Source organism: Bipolaris sorokiniana (genome assembly GCF_000338995.1).
Source record: "Bipolaris sorokiniana ND90Pr unplaced genomic scaffold COCSAscaffold_6, whole genome shotgun sequence".
NCBI classification, from domain to species: domain Eukaryota; kingdom Fungi; phylum Ascomycota; class Dothideomycetes; order Pleosporales; family Pleosporaceae; genus Bipolaris; species Bipolaris sorokiniana.
In genome coordinates, this window is record NW_006911900.1 from 1 (window position 1) to 23,197 (window position 23,197).

At 45.9% G+C, this 23,197-nt stretch overlaps 9 protein-coding genes across 9 annotated transcripts; 3 read left to right on the forward strand and 6 right to left on the reverse strand.

Annotated features, from left to right (window-relative positions):
• Positions 1-874: 874 nt before the first annotated feature.
• On the reverse strand, positions 875-3,873 carry COCSADRAFT_115413 (uncharacterized protein). Its single transcript, XM_007701026.1, has 2 exons — positions 3,775-3,873; positions 875-3,719 (listed from the first exon to the last, which is right to left on the reverse strand). Exons 1-2 carry the CDS (start codon positions 3,794-3,796, stop codon positions 1,117-1,119), a joined length of 2,625 nt encoding a protein of 874 aa, XP_007699216.1. The 5' UTR covers positions 3,797-3,873; the 3' UTR covers positions 875-1,116.
• A 3,971-nt stretch (positions 3,874-7,844) lies between these two features.
• On the reverse strand, positions 7,845-9,020 carry COCSADRAFT_355670 (uncharacterized protein). Its single transcript, XM_007701027.1, has 4 exons — positions 8,743-9,020; positions 8,593-8,690; positions 8,136-8,532; positions 7,845-8,074 (listed from the first exon to the last, which is right to left on the reverse strand). The coding sequence occupies exons 1-4, from the start codon at positions 8,993-8,995 to the stop codon at positions 8,019-8,021; spliced, it is 804 nt and encodes a 267-aa protein (XP_007699217.1). The 5' UTR covers positions 8,996-9,020; the 3' UTR covers positions 7,845-8,018.
• Positions 9,021-12,690: 3,670 nt separating this feature from the next.
• COCSADRAFT_198861 (uncharacterized protein) lies at positions 12,691-14,148 on the reverse strand. The gene is made up of 3 exons (XM_007701028.1): positions 13,597-14,148; positions 13,455-13,541; positions 12,691-13,404 (listed from the first exon to the last, which is right to left on the reverse strand). The coding sequence occupies exons 1-3, from the start codon at positions 14,002-14,004 to the stop codon at positions 12,748-12,750; spliced, it is 1,152 nt and encodes a 383-aa protein (XP_007699218.1). The 5' UTR covers positions 14,005-14,148; the 3' UTR covers positions 12,691-12,747.
• Positions 14,149-14,404: 256 nt separating this feature from the next.
• On the forward strand, positions 14,405-15,167 carry COCSADRAFT_140578 (uncharacterized protein). Its single transcript, XM_007701029.1, has 3 exons — positions 14,405-14,644; positions 14,703-14,817; positions 14,874-15,167. Exons 1-3 carry the CDS (start codon positions 14,468-14,470, stop codon positions 14,984-14,986), a joined length of 405 nt encoding a protein of 134 aa, XP_007699219.1. The 5' UTR covers positions 14,405-14,467; the 3' UTR covers positions 14,987-15,167.
• A 479-nt stretch (positions 15,168-15,646) lies between these two features.
• COCSADRAFT_159622 (uncharacterized protein) lies at positions 15,647-16,491 on the forward strand (the record flags this gene model as incomplete). Its single annotated transcript, XM_007701030.1, has 3 exons — positions 15,647-15,723; positions 15,768-15,893; positions 15,945-16,491. 3 exons carry the CDS (start codon positions 15,647-15,649, stop codon positions 16,489-16,491), a joined length of 750 nt encoding a protein of 249 aa, XP_007699220.1.
• A 398-nt stretch (positions 16,492-16,889) lies between these two features.
• On the reverse strand, positions 16,890-18,294 carry COCSADRAFT_88406 (uncharacterized protein; the record flags this gene model as incomplete). The annotated part of the gene is made up of 6 exons (XM_007701031.1): positions 16,890-17,245; positions 17,293-17,411; positions 17,470-17,523; positions 17,574-17,626; positions 17,676-17,937; positions 17,987-18,294. The coding sequence occupies 6 exons, from the start codon at positions 18,292-18,294 to the stop codon at positions 16,890-16,892; spliced, it is 1,152 nt and encodes a 383-aa protein (XP_007699221.1).
• An 862-nt stretch (positions 18,295-19,156) lies between these two features.
• COCSADRAFT_140581 (uncharacterized protein) lies at positions 19,157-19,690 on the reverse strand. The gene is made up of 3 exons (XM_007701032.1): positions 19,659-19,690; positions 19,541-19,610; positions 19,157-19,486 (listed from the first exon to the last, which is right to left on the reverse strand). The coding sequence occupies exons 2-3, from the start codon at positions 19,596-19,598 to the stop codon at positions 19,251-19,253; spliced, it is 294 nt and encodes a 97-aa protein (XP_007699222.1). The 5' UTR covers positions 19,599-19,610; positions 19,659-19,690; the 3' UTR covers positions 19,157-19,250.
• Positions 19,691-19,739: 49 nt separating this feature from the next.
• Positions 19,740-20,370, reverse strand: COCSADRAFT_159624 (uncharacterized protein; the record flags this gene model as incomplete). The annotated part of the gene is made up of 3 exons (XM_007701033.1): positions 19,740-19,840; positions 19,889-20,059; positions 20,109-20,370. The coding sequence occupies 3 exons, from the start codon at positions 20,368-20,370 to the stop codon at positions 19,740-19,742; spliced, it is 534 nt and encodes a 177-aa protein (XP_007699223.1).
• A 2,309-nt stretch (positions 20,371-22,679) lies between these two features.
• COCSADRAFT_69475 (uncharacterized protein) lies at positions 22,680-23,135 on the forward strand (the record flags this gene model as incomplete). The annotated part of the gene is made up of 1 exon (XM_007701034.1): positions 22,680-23,135. A coding segment is annotated over one exon (456 nt), but the record flags the coding sequence as incomplete, so codon positions are not given.
• Between the last annotated feature and the right edge of the window lie 62 nt (positions 23,136-23,197).

Genomic DNA, 23,197 nt, shown 5'->3' on the forward strand with positions numbered 1-23,197 from the left:
TAGCCTGCACGTCTTATATAGCCCACCGGCTGAGACAGGACGTAAAACCAAAATAATAAAATAATAAAAAAAAAAAAAAATAATAGCGAGATGTAAAAAAATAGTTAAGTATTATTAAAAGTAAACCTTTTAAATAGATATTGAAAAAGCTCTAGAGTGGAGGCACTAGGTAGTGTAATAAGTAGGCTAGATCCAGCCTAGCACGTAGTGCCAGAATATGGGCATATTTTGGGTGGTGGATAGAACCCGGATTCTGTAATTAGTCAGAGTGCACGATCCACCGCGATCATACTCAGGGGATCAGCATGGATCAGATCAAACAAGACAAGAACAACAACTCAGATCAGATCAGATCAGATCAATCAACCGAATCAATAACCCATCCATTTTTCACCTATCTTTGATAACCCATCACAATCTGACACGTAGCTACTCGCGCCGCCCATGTAACTACATAATAAGTAACTAAACACAATATAATAAGCTTATTTTATTATTAAAGTCATTAGTATTTGGAAAAATAGAGTTTCTATACTACTAAGATATACTATATAGAAGAGTAAGGGCATATAGAATAGTGAAGAATTGGCACGGAAAGCGCCTACATTCATACTATAAACAAAGTCGCCTATGCTTACACCCCTAGCATCTTTTATGTTTTGCAAATCATGTGTGTTACAAGTAACAGCGGGAAGCATCTCTCCCCTGGGTATAACGACGAATAGTTGAGAAACCACTTGGGATCCTGACGAATAGTTGAGAAACCACTTGGGATCCTGACGAAAAGGATGATCATCGCGGGGCGAGATCGCATGACTTGGCCTCCCGCCAAGAGCTAGCATCCCGCCAAGGATGGGAAGCAATAAGGATATTAGGATGGATGGATTTTATTATTTACTCTCGTTAAGGTCAACTTAAATTGTACTTTCTTACTAGTTACTTTACTTTACAAGATTGTTACTCGTTGGTCTATTGAATAGATTAGAGTTTGTCGAATCTGTTGTACCTTTTCTACAAGCACGCCACTCCACTGCATCGCCAGACAAAACCCTCACGGAGCTATTCACGTTATCCTACTTACCCTAACCCTGATCGAGCTTAGAGAAGTATCAGCACCTAACCCCGTGTAATAATGTGTTCCCTTTCTTGCTTCTGCTGCGCTTTGATTAGTTCTTCAATCTCAATCTGCGTTAAATCTTCAGGTGTAGACATGAATCCAGTACCACAGCCCATACCTGTAGCTTGATCAGCTCTTGCATTTAGCATTATATGCTCTCTCTTATATCTCATTCCGCCAAAACTTCTGCCAGAAGCTCGAATCGTTACCTTCGCAATGTCACCTGATGGATGTTCTTTTTGGGTTGATACTTCTTTCGCGATAGCCAGATTGTAGCTTCCAAGCAGCGCTCGCTTGAGTGCTACTTCAGGCGCTAGATATTGCGGAGTTCGTTGAATCGCCGGCTCTTTGTCAACTTGTCGGAAGGTCTGATTATGTGGCTCAATCCTTAAGCGATCTCTTAGAACATCACCCTTCCGAAGTTCAACCTGCGTCTGTAGGACCGTATATCTTGGTTCGTCGTTGCATATAGCTGCTGTGTGGTCAGGCTGTCGGCATTCAAGACACGTCTCGTTTACGATAGCATAGGTGGCCATCAAGAACGTATCCCTCAGCAGGTGCGCCCATTCGTTGTTGCGTTCATCAATGTCGACTCCATGTTCGCTGTTTCCATGAAGAAACGCTGCGTGGAAACCAACGTCATCTTTGCCTGTACTGTCGAGTACGTCAAGTACGCTGCGAACTAATTGACCTACAAGAGGTCGCTCATGCGGATGTTGTATCCAGAACGCGAAGATGGCTTCGTCTGACTCGACCTGCATTGCCTTTATGAAAGACATGCCCCACTGAGTTAGTGTCCATCCTGGAATTTGTCTCTCCAACATTTCCTGGACGCAGGGCATCAGAAGGATATATTTCAGCGGCACCCTCCTGGCATTTCCCGTGCAGTGGCTAATCTCCAAGCCAAAGTAGCTGTTGAGTATCCCAGGATTGGCGCGTTCTGGCTCAAATCGCCATTTTTCCATTATAAACTGTTTGATCGTAGTTTCAGGGACTTTTTTCACGTTTCCCTGAATTTGGAATGCAACAACCTTTGGTGCGGCTATTTGAATTCCTAGTGTGGCACCATCTAGCTTCCATGATGACGGTCTTGGCCCTAGGGGTCTCATCATTTGGTCGTAGCTCATTTCATACTCCTGTAGAGTGTAATTGCAATTTGGGTTCAATCGAAGTTCTGTGCCGATGAGTAACTTGTCGTTTACCGACATGGTTAGCTCTTCTGATCTTGTAACAAGATTAGAGAAGCGCAGCCTGAAGTCATGCGCCCAGTTGTACCAATGACATCTGATAGCTCCGGGCACCTCACACGGTGCGTTGCTTCGAACACGACGGATACAACCTTTTGAAACAGAGTATTTCGTGATCCTCTGCTCATCTCCAGGATTGATCGTGTTTTTCGCCTCAGCCCATACCGGACCCCAGACATCTGCCAGAACTTCTATTGTCGTGAGAATAGCAAACTTCCTGTTGGGAGAAGTTACTTCGCGGCTTCCAAAGTGAAATACCCAGACAGAATTATCATCCAGAAATCCACCGAGGCACGCAAGAGGTTGTTTTCTGCAGGTAAAGTTGAACACGCTCTGGTCGTCGAGACCCATGCCATTTATCTCTTGGTCAGAAGCGAGCTTGTCCAGTGTTGAAGTATGAGAGCCAACGTAAAAAACCATCCCTAGGTCTAGCAGATACACAAGCATACGAGAGAGATCCAATGCTTCTTCCAATGTAGTGACCATTGGGGAAAGCTCTTTTGAGCCGAGAACCGTCAACATTGTCTCTGCAGGAGCCATGAGCGACTGCATAACAACATCATCTCCTTCTTCTAGAAGAAGTCTTTCTCGATTGGAAGCGAACGTCAAGGCAAATTCAAGCCCTTCCAAAAGATTATTAAGATCCTCCTCCCTTACTCGCACCAATTCGGCAATTGCACCTTGGCTCTGCTCAACAAGAATACTGAAGAAGGTGGAGCAGAATTTTTGCTTCTTCAGCATGCCGAAGGTTTCAATTAGCCCAAGAAGTGTGCGGTAGATTTCACATATCGTCATCAAAGCTCTGTCTACTGGGGCTCCTCCATTTCTGTTGAGATCTTCCACCAGGTCCTGGATCCAAGGAGGAGTTGTGGGTATGCTTTTTAAATCATGGATCATCGACCACGTCTCTGGGCCGTATCCTGCCAGGTCTCCACCCTGACGTATCCATTGGGAGCGTAGCACGACCTTTTGCTCAGTCGATTCTAACTCTGCATAGTAAGCATGTGGAGCTACAATGTGAATGTCCGCATCGAAATTTCCTTTCTGGGCAAGCGTGTGCCACTCTTTGATTGTCTTTTCGGCATCTTTGTTGGTAGGGAATGCGCTGTTTTCGGGAACCAGCTGCACGACATCCGTCGAATCAGGTATGCCGCCTGTCAGACGAAGCACCAAATGAATAGTGCTACCCTCATAAATGTTGTAATCAACTAGTGTGCGTACTGGGTTGAGTGCTTTCCCCCCATATATAAAGCGCATCCGCGATGGTGGAATACCCGTCTGTTCTTGGAGTAGACGCATAGCATCTTCGATGGTATCATTCGGGTCCGGATTTAGTGTATGGCTGACCCCGTTCACTAAGACTGTTTCTTAGCACATAGCTCATGTGGAATTCACTACCAGACACCTTACACGTATAGATAGTTATTCGCATTGTGGTTGTATCAAGATGATGGTATCAAAATTGAGATCTTTGATATTGTAATGAGTTCAAGGGAAGGAGAAGGTGATAAGGATGGAGCCTGAGATGCACTCTCAACTTATGTCAGGTGGGCAAGCCTGAGGCTTTCAGCTGAAAGAACGCCTGCGGGGTTTTTTGTGTGGCGCAGCCACCTCCTCCAATCATAGATCCTAACACACGCACATAGGATGCGGATTGGGGCTTAGACCTGAGTTCTAGACCCAATATCTGGTCGCGGTTTCAAAAGTTGCTTTGCAACTGTATAGTACATCAGTGGTTTAATGCCTAGAGAAAGCGGCAAGGCTGAGCACTGTTGTTATTAGCGTAAATCACCTGCAGAATAGCTGGATTCTCTCGTCGCTGTACTGATAATTTTCATTGAGCACGATAAGCACTAATGGCCGTCACGCGCAATGCTCCATTGTATCACGTTTGGGTCCAAATCCCAAGGAATACATGAGATTTCTGTGATGGCAACTTGGAACAAAAAATTCGCATGCTTACATTTCACAACAAAGTTGCATGAAGGATTGAGCCCTATCGGGTTTGAGATCGCCCAATTGTTAGCCTGTTAGCATAGAGAAATCACGTGAAGCATCTATCGCCATTCATCTCAATTTCCGTCTATGAAGAAAAAAACGCGTACTTGTATCTTTTACCATGCCAGCCAGCGCGATCATAGATTTAGCGTTATAGAGAAGCATGAGAGGAGGCGATCAGACGCTTGCGGTCCTTGACCTCGCCGCTCGATTTCGAAATTGTTTACTAGTTGTCGATGTTGCTGCCGAGATAGGGACATGATTGCATTCCGGATCCTGGTTACAAGGTAATGAAATACTATACCAACTACTACCTGTATTCATGGGAAGTTACCACAGAAGAAGTTATTTATCACTGCAAGTGAGAATAGTTTGCGAGAACTACTAGGAACTAATTTAATAATATTATTCCATCAGCTTTTCGTGTCTTTAGCAGGCAAAGATCCACATATGATTCTGTTTCTACTTATCCTTCAATATCTGAGAAATAATTATAATCATGGAGGTCTTTTCGACGAGTTTTCACATGCAAATGTATATACGCAGCCAATCATCAAAGTCGTGCATAGGAAAGAGTAGCGGAGCCCGTTCGCACGTGAACGTGGGGCATATGCGTAGTAGTACCACTTGGGCAGCGGCTGCAGGCTGCGAGCAAACAACACCCGCCTTATAACGCAGTTATGTCTCAACATGAACGGTATTTCACTCACTGAGATCGTGAATATCTGGCTCAAATAGAGGTACAATTCTCTCTGTCCTCCAACTCCAACACCGGGTGACGTTTTTTCGCCGGACGCTTGTACGCGCAGGCGCGCCATGTCCCTTTCTGAGAACGTATAGGCCCCACTTTGCACCGAGACCAAAGCTCCAAGCGGCACAGATTGGGTGAGAATGACGAGGCCTGGCCCGAATAAAGCGCGTCGTAATTAGGTGGCGAGAGTGCTTCATCCAACCTTTCACATGCGTGAAGTCCGACATGCGAATCCCCCAATCATCCTGGAGAGCGTATCGCCGCCAATGCTGACCGAGAACCTCAACGGCCTGCGGGACCAACCACCTCAGCAAGTCGAAGACCTAGCCAACTATCTTGTCATATACGTTGACTTGCATTTCATTCCCCGGGGCTTCAAGGTATGGTGCACGTGATCGTCCTTCCGTGCTTGGGCCTTGCTGACACCCGTCATAGGACATCATCAAGAACGACTCGGACGTGGACCACCAGATCATAAAATCTGCAGACTTCAACTTGAACGATGCGCTTTCCGCCCAAGAGCTCTCTGCAGTATGAAATAAGGTGAAGATGATATTCCTCAATGCGCGTAACTGCGAAGACGGCGGTCGCGATGAGAACGCGTGGTGCGACAATGTAATACGGTCACTCGTCCGTTTGGCTATAGTACAGCTAAATAAAAAGGACCGGTGGTAGCTTCAAAGCCTGTAAATAGAAGACTCGCCCTATACCACAACCAAAGGGTCAGCAGTACTGAAACGTCACAGACAATCGCAGTCGATCGACCCCCGCTACATGTCGACCATCACCCCTCGAGGCTCCGCCGATGCCATCCGGCGTAGAGTAATTGACCACAAGACCGAATACATCTTCTAGTGCTCCCATTGTCATCCGGCTATTTCGGCACTCTACAAACAACTCGAAGAGGCAAACATGGGAGATATCGGACATACCATGGACTTCCTCACCAAACGTACCGCCCTCTTCTCGATAGGCTTCAATGCTTAATCGTGTCAATCTAATTTGCGGCTGTGACGCATAATCGGACGTAGTCGATACAGAGCCCTCTTTAGCTAGGCTTACGCAACCTGTCACTACGCCTTGTTCTAGAATTAGGTTCCTTATGCCAACGACGACTACACAACACCCATCAGATAAGCATAGTAACATTCTCCATCTGTTCCAAACTGTTCTATGGCCTACAACCCCGAGATATTAGGTATCCGCGACGATTGGAGTCTTTGTTCACTGGGAAGCGCAATGCGTGCAAGAACATGACGAATTGATCACCAGCGAGTTTCTACATTAAAATTGTTTATTCTAGAATCTATCAAAATCTCTGATAGTACATCTTCCATCTCAGGATGTACTTAGTTTCTTTGCTTTTCTATTAGGTCTGCCATCAAAGCAAAATTAGATATATTAGAGTCTTGCGCACGCGGATTATTCACAAAGTAACTTCAATAAAGCAAAATCAATCAAAGTAATGATCCATTCAATAAGCAAGAAAAAAGATTCATTCATCCTAATTATCAATGATCGTATTAGCATACGAGCTGGTCTCTACCACAATGTTACGTGTAAGACTAGAACTCTAAGGAGATGAGCTTTGCCCCACGTCCTGCATCCCCCGAAAACTCGCTGCGAGTAATGCATCCAACCTAATGACATCATTCCGGAGACTATGCTTCCCTTCTATACTGTCCTTATCCTCAGCGCTCTTGGCACTGTCGACACCCTGATGTTTCCGAGTATCACTACGCGGTACTGGTAAGCACTTTTAAGATGCCTCACGGGTATGGCCCATACAAAATGACCCTTCAATTTCAATGTGGTTGACCAGGAAAACATTATCTTATCTTCTACATGCGGTAGTAGTAAGCGCAAAATCTACTAGTCGCATGCTTAGTTTGGGGCTAAAGCCTCCGTCACGTGTCCGTTCTATTCCTAAGCTTTCTAGGGTAGGCACAGTCTGATCCATAATATACACTCTACGTAAAGACCAATTGTTTTCTTTCTTTATGTTTTATTTTCTTAAGTATTTCTCTAGGTATGTTTTGTTTTCTATAGTTATCTATGTTGCATTCTCTTTCTAGATATGTTATATTTTGATACCAGTATTTGTCGGAATTTGGCGTTGCCGACTCTGTGTTAGCGCTAGAGTTTTGTCTTGGGGGTTAGAGATGAGTAGCGCATGATAATGTTGTAGGTACCAGGTTTGGCAAATATACCTTGGGCAAGGTAGGGCGGGAGCTTGTCGTCAACGGTGGGTTCTCCTACGATGTACCACGTCCAAGGTTAGTGGAATACGTTCCAAAGCAACAGGGCATATGAACGCCTTGCGTCTTCAGATTCGTGCCTCTTAGACAGTACATATGCTTATTAAAGTTTATTATCGGGATCCTTTTCGATGCTTGGTGGATCCTGTTTGATGAAAGTCTTCGGAGCATTTTCATCTTGGCCACGAGCTCTGATAGTTCTGTTGGCTAGCTTGCAGTTATGTATGTTCTGGATCGAGTGATCACCTATCGAGCACGTTTCGATCTTTTTTCTACTTATATCGCTCGATACATATAGCACTGCGCTGTGTCATTATGCTTGCACTGCTAAACCGTCAGACACTCTTCCCAAGTTAGTTAGCATGGCTTGTATTATCAATTCTATATAATTTGGAATACTCCACTCACTTACTACTATCTATATTATAAGTAGTAATACTCTTCCGCCTTCTGAGTGAAGTAAATTGCAATTAGTACCGGTAACATAACACTGGCCCGGTGGTGCTCATAACATCCTTGACTAGCACATCGTCTGCGACGCCCAGCATGTTCAATGTATCGTTCATAGACGCTGGAATGTAGTCTGTGCTTCCCCAAGGCCAATGCACGTCGCTGTAATCAGCTACACGCTTCTCCGTATCCTGCTGCTACCAGGTCCACCACAGACGATCGATTTGTGGGTGGTGAAGGAAGAAAAGTGACTCTGGAAGTTTCGTTAGTCGCTTGCATACTCAACAGCACATCAAATGCGCATCTGTACTCACCGTTTGGCGAAGTCGTGGGGTTCATCTCGCCACCCAAACTGGCGTGGATAGTTCCATGTGGATTGGCCTCGAGAGCCGGCGCAAACTTTGCGAAAACCTCAAGCTTCTGCTGATTGGCAACGTATTCCGGGGTGAGCGTGTCTTTCATCGTATTCCATGCCTCTAGCTTGTTGACCTCGGCTAATTTGCGGAAGAAACAGTGACCTCCCTCTGTGATCTCGGTGGGTGAATTGGGGAGGTACTCTGGGCGCAAGTCCTTGAAAGGTCTGCTGTCAACGCACGATAGTATCTGGCCATTCGGCGCGTAATACTCGCTGCGGTTGGGGTCGCCATTGCCATCAAAGCCGGTGGTGGACGACATGAACGGGGATACGATGAGGGAGTCGTGGTCGAGTGTCTAATCCCAGTAGTTGCATCTACGTTAGTGGAGTCTATTTTTGAGAGGCTAGTGGGAGACTTGCGTTCCAGGACCACTGTATCCGCACTCGCCGAGCGCATCGAAGTAGCACTTGGTGAAGTACCTGTGCCAGGGCAGGAACGTCGCTTGGTTGTGGACTGGAAGAGTTCGTCTTAGCGGCGTAACTATCAAGACAAATGGCGGACTTACTACTGCTAGCCACTTGGAAATGGACGTGCGGGAAGTCGTCGAACAGTGACTTGAGAGAGATACGTGAAGGCTTCGTTTTCAAGCAAAGCACGGCGTCAATGTGGCTCTTCTGCTTAGCAGGCTCGAGCTTGCGCCATTCAATTCTTTGCGGCGAGTCGATACATTTGCTGCGATCGCTGACCTGTGGTGCAGGGAGAACGACAGCGTGAGTGAGGCTTGCTGCGGCGAAGAGCACGATGCTGTTGAAGAGCATATTGATGAATGTAGAAAGGAAGTCTATGATTTGACTTTGAACATTTGCCGCAGCGGTGCCACTAACTTATAATACACAAAGCATTGTTGGAAGCTCGCTCTAGAGCTGTTGCTAATTTTGTCCGAATATGGGTGCTAAGCGTTAAAGGGATTAGCCTTTTGCCTAGCGCATAGAGCATTGCTTCGAGCCTGAATGGTGATCGTTTACGCGGAAAAAATAAGTACTGATATTGAAGTGTATGCCATGTCTAAATGTAGAAATACTCCTATCTCAGATGTAGTATTGGGAGGGCGTATCACGTCCTAATTGTATACTTGCTACGGAGGGCTGACATGGAAAAAGTATATTCTAAAAAGTTCTTATATCTAAAGTAGTATTACTAGCTGAATAGTAGAGCTATTTCTAATCGAGTTAGTGATTTGAAAAGCTAAGAGGTAGTAGTTTTATCTAGATACGGTTAAAGTATGCTTAGTCAGCCTTAGTGAGGCTAGAAACTAGGTTAACGTAGTTAGAGGTGTAATGGGCTGCGCCCGTGGAGTGAAAGCACGTGATTGTATCACGTGCCTATATCACACCGCTTAGTTAGAACTTACTCGTACGAAGAGTAGAGAAGTAAGGTATAAAGAGAGAGGTGTCATACGACAACTTAACTCTTCTTATCTTTCTTCTTCTGTACCATAGGCTAATGCAAACTCGTTCGAAGGCCTCTTCGCCCTCAACAAGAGGTAGTTATTAAAAAAACTAACGTGTTTCACGAGCGAGCGCCACACCCCACCAAACTTACACACCTCTCCCATATTATCATCAAATAGCTTAATGCAGCGCTACTCTACCAGCTTTAAATAAATTAGATATTCAACTTACTATCTGTTAAGGGCGAAGAGGCCTTCGAATGAGTATGCATTAACCTATGTATATTACAGAAGAAGAGAGATAAAGAAAATAAAGCTATTATACGACGTCTCTTACTTTATACTCTTACCTTAGGTTCCTTCGTACGAATAAGCTTTCGTGACTAAGCGGTATAAAGAGAAAACGTGATATAATTACGTGTTTCACTCACGGGTGCAGCCCATTTTGATACCTGCTTAGAAAGAGGTGTTTTATCAAAGCCAGTAGTTTACTTAAGGTCAGACACTCTAAGAGTAGCTTACCCTATTCCTTATAAGCTTCCTCTCTAAAGATAGAATGTATCTAAGTAACTAATATAAACCAAAATAACTTATTTATGAGATTATAAATATTCTCTACTCTACCCTTCTAGAAGCTCTATTAAATACCTTCTGCATAGAGGAGTGCTTATCTTAGTTAAGTAAGCATTAGACTACGTACAAAAAAGATAAGGCGTACATATTACTAGATATCTTTGGCATCTTTACCTTACTTAACTACAGCGAAGCTAAGACTAATACTTTTAAAAGGCTATGAAGAGTAATTACGGAAGACTCGCAGGAACCATCCTAGCCACAGGCATTAGAAAGGAGCCTTAGAGAGCGCATCACTACTTATACACCTAGTACGTACAACAGCAGCTAGATAGTTAGCTTTATATGTCCGATCCTTTTACACTGACCTACTAGCTATCCACAAACCTTCCTATTATATACTACTACGTAAGAACTGATACTTCGCTAGAAGGAGAGAAGAGCTTGAGATACTTAATCAGATGCTGCTGGAGGGCACAGGCTGCCAAACGATGTCAATTGTGGAACTCGGTGGGGCTAGGAAGATACAGCTAGCCTTGCGGTTTGCATATACAGTTAGAGATACACAGTTAGAGAAACCATGTCAGCCGTCTCAATCTTCTAGATGCCTGAAGGGACGGGAGGCGGGTTTCTACAGCACAAAACGCTCTGATACAACTTATTAGAAATACAGCTTTGTGTTACGATTACCTACCTTCCTTTCAACAAGCCAAGTAACTATACCTCTAGCATTTAATGTCATCTAGCCCCTTTCATAATGCTCTAGGCTGAAGGGTTGCCCTAACATACCATTTTTGCGTAGATAGTTATCAGTTATGACAGCGCGACTAACTTGTTCTATTGGTATCCCGCGCACCCTACCAAACCTGTTTGTGTGACGCGGTTGCGTGACGATCATAGCAAACTGTCGTGTTGCACGGTAAGTAGAATTTATTCGTACTAGATATTAGAGGAGGATAGATTTTTTGTCTTAGAACTACTATTCCAAGAATATCTATTCTTATGACCTGTTGTTGACTTTGTTATGATAGGGAGTATCTGTGGCGTCTCGTCACGCAGGGATGGACGTTAGTTAAGGTGTAAGACTATACACTCGCAGAGACTCACCCTGATCAGCTAGCGTCGCACCATCAGCTTGGTATTTCCTACTGGGCGAATGGACAGATCGTGGACGCTCTAAGGCTACTAGAGCATGTGGTCAGAATGCGCGACGCTACACTTGCAGAGACCACCCCGATCGTCAAACATCGGAGGGATGGTTATGCTATATAACTTCGCACCAAGATTAAATTCGACTCTGTCTCTTGAAATCTTTTTATTTCGAACACTTCCAGCAATTTCACTTAATACATCGCTCCAACATCCCTTAAGCAGCTAGGCACTGTAAAAACTAACGGAACAACATCCTCTTCTTTGATGCCTAGAACATGCCAACGCGATAGCATAACAGTGTAGACATGGTGTATTAATAGATTAGCTAGTCATGTATGTATCTCTATACCTCGAGTTAAGAATCACAACGGTCTTGAGCTTGTCGTCGAAGGTTCTGTTCGCGATCACCGTTTGCGCCTCAGCTATTTGCCCCTGCTAGATTGCGAACGATAGCACATCTTTAGGTTTCGGGGCTATAGCACAAAGGTTCTATCAAGAAAGTCCTCGTTCTGAAGCTTTAGTGGCATAGCGTATCCGTGATGAGAAATCCGAGAGTATCTCAGATCGAGAGGGATATTGCCACAGAGCTTAGCATTCAATTGAGCGTGTTATGTTATTATGTATCGAAAAACGCGCTATGCTTTATCTAGTTTTCACAGCCACCAGTTTCGTGCTATCTTCAACGCACGTTGTCCACGATTGTCCGCCACTGCGAGCCGTCGATGTTCGCGCTGTGCGCCATCCATCAGCATCACTACGGGGAGTAGCTATGGATCCAGCTAGCCAGGCGCTGGCGCAAAACCTACCCATAGGTGTGCGCAGGACCTATACTGCTCTAGAAGAACGCAGCGATGCCCTTTTGTCTCGTACCACCGTGTGGTATCGCGCCAAAGAACGACCCTCGCGACGGACGAAGGCCCAACGCTAGCAGTACCTTTCGACTAAGCTCAGGGGATAAATGAGAGAGCCAGGAGTCTTATAAAGCTTGATTCTAGGGAACAGAACTAAGCGAATACGGTCAATGAAGAGCTGCGGGTGGTAAGGGCAAAGAGGGCCTTGAGTATCTCCTGGATAGTACAGAAGAGGCGGGCGCAAGTTAGACGGATGGTGGAGAGAAAGAGGATTAGGCTGAGTACTTGAGTACTTGAGCAACTTGTAGAGAAACGCAAGGAATGTTTTAATTTAATTCTGGTGTTATAGTAGATAGTACTAAATGCGATGATAGAGTCGCTAACCTAGTGTAGTGGTCTCCAGTTCTCTGTCCAACAAATTTATAAATCCTTGAGTCTGTTTTCTTAGAACGTGCATCATATTCATTTGAACGTGATATGATTGAATCCCCTTCCTTATGATATCATAGATTGCGATCCTAACCTAATAGCCTCGAGCGACTACTTACCCCTTCCAATTCCACCTCCTCCCAATCCACCTAACCAGATAAACTAACCCAATCAAGACCGGTACTTCAATAAGCGGTCCAACAGTTGCCGCAAGCGCCTGATCGCTATTCGGCCCAAACGTCGCCACCGCAACAGCAATTGCGAGCTCAAAGTTGTTACTCGCAGCGGTGAAGCTTTGAGTAGTTGCGAGCTTGTATCCGAAGCCAATTCTGTGTGTAACTAGCAGTGTAAAGAAGAAGATGACAACAAAGTAAACGAGAAGAGGGGCAGCTACGCGCACGACGGACACGATCTGGTGCACAACTTGACGACCCTGGGAGGCAAAGAGAACGAGGATTGTGTAAAGGAGACCGACCAAAGACCAGGGCGCTATCCATTTTAGAAACACATTGTCGAACCAGGAAGGTGATACAAGTTTGTGGAGGGCAAATCGGGTCAATATTGCCGCGCCTAAAGGTATTCCGAGGAATACTGCTACGCTTGTAGCAACGGAGCTGTAGGATATGGCTAACGTGGCTTCCTCTCTACTGATGACCGTAATAAAGAGGATGGCTAGGGGGGCGTACAGAATGATTTGAAGTACGGAATTTACTGCGACAAGTATGGCACAGTATTCGGAGTCGCCGCCTGCTAGGCCGGACCAGATGAGAACCTGCAACATGTCGGTATAAGAGGACAAGGGTACTGTGCGGGAAGACATACCATGGCAATGCAGCGTGCGAGTCCGACTAGGATCAGCCCTTCGCGGAGTTCAGAGCGGTCTGGAAGGAAGGCCCATGAAAGTGTGAGCTGGAAAAATGGTTAACAGGCGTCATTTGTATCGATGTTGAACTGGGGAACCAACCATGAGGAATGGAGCAATGATCCAGTTTATTATAATGCTGAAACCGATCTGTATCCAGAGCGCTCTCTCCTTGAACAAATGATGCAGCGTCTCATACTTGACTTTGCACAAGATCGGATACATCATTACGAGCAGTCCGATGGCTATCGGAACCGAAACGTCAGCAAACTTGCCCTTCTGCAACGCGGGCCCGGTCGACTCGACAAAGTTTCCAAGCAGCACGCCGATGATCATGGCGAGCAGGATCCATACAGCGAGGAAGCGGTCGAGCCAGCCGAGGCCTTTGATGACTGGAACGGTCTTCTCGCTTTCCGAGATGGGACATTGTTGCTGCGCTTCTATATCGGAGTCTGAGGGCTTGGTGGGTGGACTGGCGGTGTCCATATCGTACTCTTTGGGTGCAGACATGGACGTTTATATGTAAGAGGTGGTTTCAGTTGCCCGGGTGAGATCTGATGGAGAGCGTAATGTGTGAAGCACCAGTCGGTAGGTACGTTCATGCTGTGGCAGTGACGGTGGTAGGTCGGTTGAATGATGGCAAGCCGAAATGTGGTTTTCAAGAAGGTCAGCCGGGTCTTTAAGTAGGAGTAGAATACGCAGAGGGTGTACTTCTGGAAGCTTTGATGACGAACTGCTATGATTACGAATGCGGTAGGATAGTCCAAATACCACACTAGTGTTTAGTTGACTTGGCTACTCGCTATGGCTGGCTAATCAGAGCCGAGTAGTGACATGCTAGATATAGGCTCATGGAATGTATAGCAGCATTCTGCCATGACGATCAACTATTTTTCGTGCAATCACCTTCCTCATCCTGGCGCACATTTTCAGAGCTTTACCAATACTTTCACGCTCGCCACTTCTAGTGACAATGGCTATAGCAAACTCTGCATCTTCACCGGCGCCATGGCATGCTGCGTACCCAGCACCCAGGAACTCACAGCCGGAAGCTATCCGTCGAGAAGACGTATTGGAGATAATGAAGCTTGGGCAAAATAAGGCTGGTAAAGATTATGTGCTGGTAGATTTACGCCGCAACGATCATGAGGTAAACTTCTATGCACACATCCACGATCATGCGAGTAACGAAGCTCACAATACTGTAGGGTGGGACTATCCACGGCTCGATCAATCTTCCCGCGCAGAACTTATACCCTACCATACCTACTTTGTACGCTATTTTCAAAGCTGCTGGCCTGAGTAAAATCATCTGGTATTGCTGTACGTGTCTGACGATTCTCGTAACGCCAGAGTCAACTGGACTAACCACATTGCAGCATCTTCTAAAGGACGGGGCACCCGAGCTGCCAGCTGGTTCGCTGATTATATCGAGGACCAGAAAGATGAACAGATGCAGAGTCTAGTGCTGGTCGAGGGTATCAAGGGATAGGCAAAATCCGGTGGGGAGTATGCGCAGTGCATGGACGAGTATGACGACGAGTTCTGGGCGAAGGCCTGAGGGTCTTAAGCCACGTGGGTGGCTATGGCCAATGGGAGTGCAGTATGAGTGCAACTGGTGTCTCAAAACGTTTAGATGGTTAGTGGAATTTGAACCGCGTTCGACAAGGCTGCGAAAAGTGTTAGAGTGGTAGAAGTGATGCTTGCAAGCGACAGTAGCTTTGATAATGTGGCCGCCGCTACTGACGCAGGGTCAACCGTACATGTCTAACCAATGACAGGCTCGCAATGACATGCTCGCTGGAAGCTGAGGCTATAACGTGCCTGTTTATAACAACTGTACAAGCCCATGAACATCTTCCGATGGATACCACACATCCGTGTTCGCAGCGTCGTTATACCCCGCCCACGGTGCACTTTCACTCAGTTTACCCGTGCAATGGCGACAGGATCCGCAGATCTAAACAACACATCAGCCGAGCGGGCTCGAATTGAACTCGCTGTGGACTCAACCTACGATAGTGTTTCTCTAGCGATACCTTCCTCAGAAGACGATGCCGACGTTCGGAAAAGCTACAGACTGTTTCTGCTTGATAGAGAAGAAGCGAAGCAGGACTAGGTCGCCCAGCTCGAGCTTAATACTGCGTTAAAGATGGTGGACACACAGATTCTTAAGCGTGGTGATGACAGATTACGTGTTGTTGTCTTACACGGCAGCATGCGACAAAGGTAGGAACTCCAGTTAATAAGAATTGTTAATCTAATTGTGCAAGATCGTATTCGCGACTACTAGCGTACGAGGCTAGCCGAATCCTCTTCCAACTCGGCTGCGACGTCCGCATGTACGATCCCACTGGCCTGCCCGTTAAGGACGACCTCCACCACAACCACGCCAAAGTGTAGGAGCTGCGGGAGCTCAGTAAATGGAGTGATGGACACATCTAGATTAGCCCGGAGCAGCATGTCATTCTTACGGCAGTATTCAAGAACCAGATCGACTGGATACCCCTCTCTACGGGCTCCGTACGCCCAACCCAAGGCCGCACCCTCGCCATCGCCCAGGTTAACGGCGGCTCCCAATCCTTCAATACAGTCAATGCGCTACGAATCCTGGGTCGCTGGATGCGCATGTTCGCCATTCCAAACCAGAGCTCCATTCCCATGGCATATAAGCACTTCACAGATGAAGAGGAGGGGAGCAGGCTCATGCCTAGCGGGAACAGGGATAGGTTGGTGGATTGTATGGAAGAATTCGTCAAGTACACAATCGTCATGAGGCCGCATTTTGACCTCTTTGGCGACCGATATAATGAGCGGGAGGAGAAGAGGGCGAAGCAGAAGAAGGAATTGGATAAGCCGCTTAGTGTAAAGTATGCGCTTTTTCAGCGTGCGGAGAATCCTTGCTTAAGTGGGGAGGCCTGCACGTCTCCATGGATAAATCCGAAGCAGATGTTCCTAGTCGCTGCAGATTTTCGAACTTTGCAAGGCACACTTTAACATGGTGAGTCGTGCCCTAGAACCTCGGAAGTGGCGATAATCGTGGGGCCCGACAAGAGAACAGGGTTCATCGTTGTCGCAGCTTCCGGTAGCGGCGAGAGTATGTCGATAAGTATGCGCAAGACCGTTGTAATTTTGCTGTTCAATCTTAGTAACCAATTGTAATTTCACTGGGATATATCATCGTGCTTGTTTGAGCTTCATAGAACGGTGGGTTGAAGAGTGGTGTCGCTTGAAGATTTTCGTGGTTCTCGCGGTGGGATGTTCTAACCCCAGGGAGTGAGGTTACTATATTGTTTAAGGATTGAAACAAAAACTCTCGCTCTAACTTTCACAATGTTATGCTTGCTTCTTCACCTCAAATTTTCCAAATAGCAAGACACCACTGTCTGTTCAGGCTATCCTGTCAGGAAAGCTTCGCCTTTTTCTATGTCAAGCTCTCCTAAGTTCTGAATGACTGATATAGTTTCCATTCCACTACCGTGCTGATCATTTCGTGGTTGATTCGAAGCGACTTCATATCTTAAGTTGTTCAAAATATTGTTCTTACCAACATATTCTTGTTTCATAGTTGCATGTTGCATAGACGCGTTGCTGATGGATGCGCCTGCAGATGTAGAGTCTAGAACATGGCTATGGTTCCGTGCTTTTGTGAAGCGTTGACGGGCCCGCTGTGCAGATGCGAAGACGTAATTTCGATTACTCCGGTTTGCTGGATGAGGTTTTTGATTGGCCCAGAACGATCTGTGGAATACTAATGGCTCAGCGGGGGATGTAAAGAAAAGGGCCAGGAAAGCTTACGAGGTTGGAGACAAGCACTGTTAACAGCAACAATGGCGATGCAGAACTCTCGTATACCCCAGCGCGCAATATTGAGAACGAACATGTTGGGTACAACAGTGAGTGATACACGGGTGATACTTCCCAACCTGATTGTAAGCCTTACGTTTGCATGAAGATAATAACATCATCACGTACCATGCAGCCAGAACGAAGAGACCAGAAGCTAAAAGGGCAAAAATACCAAACCGACTGGGCATGTAAGGATCTATTCGCATACAGACAGCAACAAAGCCACATACATGTACAAAGGCTTGTTCAACTGCCAAAGAAGCGGAACTGGTATACTGAGCAACTTAGCTGTGTTAGTATAGGTACTGACTTGTACTTATCGATGGACCTACAAAGACATCTGTCGTAGCGTTAAGACAGCTTGCAAGAATGAGTATTTTCGGTGACGCGGTGCATACGAGAGGTGGACGTGGAACCAACTGCCACCTTTGGTAGTATGGCAGGCATGAGAGGCTGAAAGCTAGTGTGGTGGCCGTGAATCCTGACAAGCATAGAAATATCGTGAAACGTAGCATGTAGATTTGCCAGAGCTCCAGGAAGATTCGTCGGTAGAGCATTACAACGACACCTTTAAGACTGAAGATCAAAACAATGCTTATTATTAATAAATATCTGTACCATAATGCGATGGGTTCATACTTACTACGCGTACCAAGAGCCTAGAAAGAGCTTGCTTGAAAACTCTACTTCTGCAAACTTGTCCTCATTGAACAGAGCTGTCTCGGCTGCAGAGTAGTCGGTATTCGTTCCGGTGTGATACATTATCTCTGTTACGGCGCACGTGTAGGTCCAGGCAATCAGTGTAACGAACGCGAAGCCATCGTCAAGTTGCAGCCCCATTACTCCAACAGTACGAAGGCGTACTGCGAACCTGAGAAGAAGCCATAGTGCACCAACTGAGTACAGACTCCAAACTTCTAGTAGGAACTTGTCATCGCGCGCGGGTGCCATAACGACAAGCTTTCGTTGTGGTGTGTCAGAGTTGGTGATTATCACAAATTCAAATGTCAGTTCTTGTGTGCGTGAGTCATAACATCAATGCTGATAACAATGTAAAGGTTCGCATCCATCTTTATAGGACTGAGAGTTTCAGGTTTGCCCGTTCACTCGCGCGAAGAGGGGGTAGTTTTGGTCTTTAAAGCCCGTCCAAACTTTATTCTTGAGTGCACTCGCATATATAGATAGATCAACTCCGATTCTTCCGATTCGTCCATTGTGGATATGGGGTTTACCTATCTTTTGCCTTCCGGAAAATGCCATTGGATTTACACTTGTCCCAAACCCCCAGAATTCATCGGATATTGTATGTTGCACGGAAATCTTCACAGCCCTGGAGAATTTAGTAACGAATCGGAATCCCCGGAGTTAGCTCTAACGGCCATGTGTGGCTGACCGAAAACGCGGGTTCCCGACGCGCATCTCCGCTCGCTTCCCGATATAATGTGCGCTTTTTGAAGCCCCTCATTATTTCCTAGTCAGGCAACTTAACCGGACGGATTATCAATCATGCCACAGCTGGTACGTATTTGGACAGCATGCATGTGTTTTATCTTGGCGTGTAGCGCTACTAGTGTGTGAGACCTATCACTACACAAGAATGGCTCAATGTGTTGGCGAGCTGGAACTCTATAGCACGTTAACAACCCCAATTTTCAACAAGTGTGCTAGTTGATTTCAATGAGAGCAGAGAACTACATCCCCTGCTGAGAATTTTGTCCAGCTACACCAGTCAAAACAACACTACGTCAGTACGCACCACCTACACCAAAGGGCACACAGAGCCTTATCTACAGCTAGGTCTTCACGTTAACGTCACGCATATACAAAATGATCTATGCTAATTTTCTGCAGTGGAGGGACACAGATGACATATAATTCTAACAGAAAATCAAATATGCAGTATGTTGTTACGGTTCATCAAAATCCAATACCTTAGCTGTCCCATTTCTATACCTAGGATCTACAGCTTCCCTGCCGTTATGCCTGCTTGTTGTCCATCGAAGTAAAGATTCAAAGTCGCGGCATACGTGAACTTGATCTGAGTTGATGTAATTGCCCCCATAACCGGCATAGTATTTAGTGGGAATTGGTGTTATGTCCCCGTGGCACATAATGAGTTGACGGATTTGGTTTATGCAGTGATCTATCGATCTTCAACAGACTTCTCACTATCTTCACAGATTGTCTCAGCTCGTACCTGTGTGTTTTCTTCCGTGAACCTTGTGTTGTGTATAGTACTCTGGATAAAGTGCCATTCTTATATGATTCTGCAAACGCTTAGTACGTCATGATACCCATCGCGCATGGATCAGTACCAAGCAATGGAGAGAGTGAAAAACATCGAGTCTGTTATTTCTTAGCCATGCAATTTCGATGTAGTATCGAGAAGTGTGATCTTACCCGGCGCGGTATCCTCCACGACGATCATCCCAGTATTCATCTAGACTTTCTCCCCATGATTGTTTTGCCTCTTCGTCGGTGACGAGAAAATAGAGACCTTGTATCATTAGTTGAATTTGCAAGGAAGCTAGTCGTGAAAAAGTACCTCCTATTCCACCAGTAATTCTATTCCAACCCTCGTCAACAACTGGGCTGGGCGGTCCGGCGAATACAGATATATCCGAGTTAGGCAAGAAGTACTCTTCTCCTGTCTCGTCAAATCGCGGGCTACCGGAGAACCTTGTTTTGATAGACCTGATCGCTCGTGTAGCTGGCACTGTAATCTTAAGTTAGTATAAGGGGTAACATGATGGAGGGGCCCTTACAAAACTCCGTATCGAATCCACCACCGTATGTGCCAAAGCCATTGTTATTTCGTAGTTCCCAATTTTTGAAGACAAGGTACGTAGACATCAAGGCAAAGAACCATGTTAGCACTACCCAGACACGAGACCTTTCTTCTTGGCCAAGATTCGCATGATCATTCGCCTTGTGGTTCTCCTCACCGAATTCCGACCCCGCGTCTTCGCCCGATACCTGGCTGTACCGCTTGAAAACATTTCGTCTATAATTTGTCAAGAAATCCATGATAAACCGCGTGTTGTGACGTCCGTACGACTGGGTGCTTTGGCAGTGGAGAGCTGTGCTAAGACGCTTACAACGAGGAGTGAGAAAAGTTAACATGTACATAAATGACGAACATGTAACATTGATCACAATGCGCAGATGACACGTCGCTGATTACTTATGATGCATGATTTGAACAACATGATTACTAAAACCTATATTAGGAATTCTCCAGTCTGATCATAGCAGCCACTATGGATATGCAAGCGCTGACATACTCATGCTTGCCACCCTGCCATTTCCTAGAAGAGAATAGTGCCTCTTATCTTGTTGTCATGGTTGCTGCAGCTAGTAAACAAGCGGCTATTCACAGAAATTGAGAACTAGCGTATGAGCGCTCGTGATATCTTTCTCATCTGTTGTGAATGTCGCCAATGCGCTGAAGAGCAATATGCTCTCTAACTTTGTAGATCGTTGGATTTGCAACTCTCATAATCCCCATCTCACAACTAGTGACTCCGGAGACCAGAAATTTTTATGCTGTGCAAGAATAAACTACAATACCCGTGATACTATGTATTTCGATGGGATCCCATCACAAGTATCTGAGGCAGGGTTGCATCGCTTGAAATTGACGATCTCTACAAATGCAAAAGGAACTCATCGAAGGACTTGTCAAGGGCATCCAATGTTTCAGTAAGAACTTTGATTTGTTGCCTAGGTATAGGTCTAGTCTGGGAATACATGCCAAACCAAGTCCCCTTCTACTGAAAACTTTAAAATCCTGAACAACATATCCTTCCATACAAATGGGATCCAATAGGCCATATACCGTCCAAATGAGAAGACGAGAACCTAGTTCTCGTAGAGGTAAGGATAAGGTCCGCGCTGAAGCACGTTATCGACAAACTTCTCGGCTTCGATGTGTTAGCTTTTAGTTTAGAAATGCTGCTAGTCTGCCCGGTACTTACCAACGGGGGCTGGGACGGCCTCGGGGTCGGCGGCGGGAGCAGCCATGGCGATAGCAATGAGAAGAGCGATAGTTGCGAAGAACTTCATACTTGCGTTGTACTGTTAGGCTTAAGACTTTTGCAAGTTGTGGAGTGTTTGGTGGTGATGCGATGCTGTGATAATCTGAGCCGTGGGATGTGGTGCAATGTTGACGAATTCTGTGATACTTATACTTCATTTCAAAGACGCTGAGTGTACGATAGAACCGTATGCTCGATCCTCGGCCGGTATTTCCGCACTGAATCCCGAGCTGCGCTTTCGGGTTAGTTGCGAACGCATGCATTGCCACCTGTTGTGTTACAAATGCCCAAAGCCACATGATTATCTGATCTTCTTCCGCCCGGTTACGTCTCAGTAATAGCGCAACTTTCTCCATTTGTAGGCATTGATCTCTATCCAGTTTTGTAAACTGATGTCCCTTGTGAGCATGTATCGCAGATGGTCTAACTAAACAGAGCTCTTATTGGTAAGCGCAGCTATTGCTTGCTGATGTGGTCGTAGCTTTACGTGGTTCCGCACTCCCCCGAGATGGCCTGCAAGGTCTCCGCAATGTGGTTAGTTCCGTGATCAGCAACACCTCGCTTGCTGACAGTCAATACGCAACTTTATGCCCTCATTTGGGCAATTCTCTGATTTCGACAATGCTCAATTTAGGCAATCTTCTGTTGTGGGAAATTCCTTAATTTTAGGGGTTGAGCAATACAGCGTTTCGTCGATGTACAGTTACTCTGATTTGAATTCCAAACTACTCACGTCTTTCATTGTGACCAATCTCCTGCACAACATCTGGCCATCGGGTCACAACTCAGGAAACGAACTTTTGTTTGTCTAAAACACACCCAGTGGTAAACTATCTAAGCTACATACAATGGGATCATATCAACCTCTTGAGGCATCCGAAACAGAGCATTTCGTCGCAAAGGTGAGAACGTCAAGTCATGAGATACAGCTACATTCTCATTTTAATGCAGCAGACTTCGATGGATGAGGATGCTGAAATTCTTCAAAACCCTGGCCTTATCAATGTTCAACTTCAGCTCAAATGGCGCATGAAAATCAACTCACTACTCTTTTGCTGCTCACTTGCTTTCATGATTGCTGGTATTGTCTTTTTTTCAAAAGCACCTTCAGACTACTGGAGAACGGACAGTAATTATCACTTCGGTAAGCGCTCACACCAAGAATCGAGATGGGTAGGACGGACATGTTTACCAAGTTCATTTTTAGAACCAGTACGCCAGTACTTTGAACCGCCTCTGGTTTCAAAAACCGTAAACGGAACATTATTTGACGTACCCAAGAACGCACTTCGCGGCCCTCCTTCACCAGAGACGGATGAGGCGTGGCACAGACTTTCTGAGGTATCCTCTTGGGGCATCAGCAAAGAGGACCTTTTGAAGCTCGGCAAAGACCCAGATAAGACCGTCAAGATTGATCCCAAATTTGGTTTTGGCGACGACAAGTACGCAGTCTCGCTGGATGTCCAGCACAACATTCATTGTTTGAACGCCATCCGGAAGTATCTCCACTACGATCATTACTATGCCGCCGAGCTAGGACCCGTGATGCCGCTGCTACACGAAGCGCACAGGGATCACTGCCTACTTATCTTGTTGCAATATTTCACATGCTATCCAAGTTTAGATCTCTACACTTACATTTGGGTTGAGGGTCAGCCAGGACCCTTCCCAGACTTCGCTGTCAACCGACAATGCAGGAGCCATGAAGCAATGCTAGAGTGGCAGGCTAAAGAATTTGTCACAGACAAGGAATTTACCTCGGGAAGTCCTGAAAGCCCTCCCCCAGGTACGTATGTGTACCCACCGATGCCAGGATT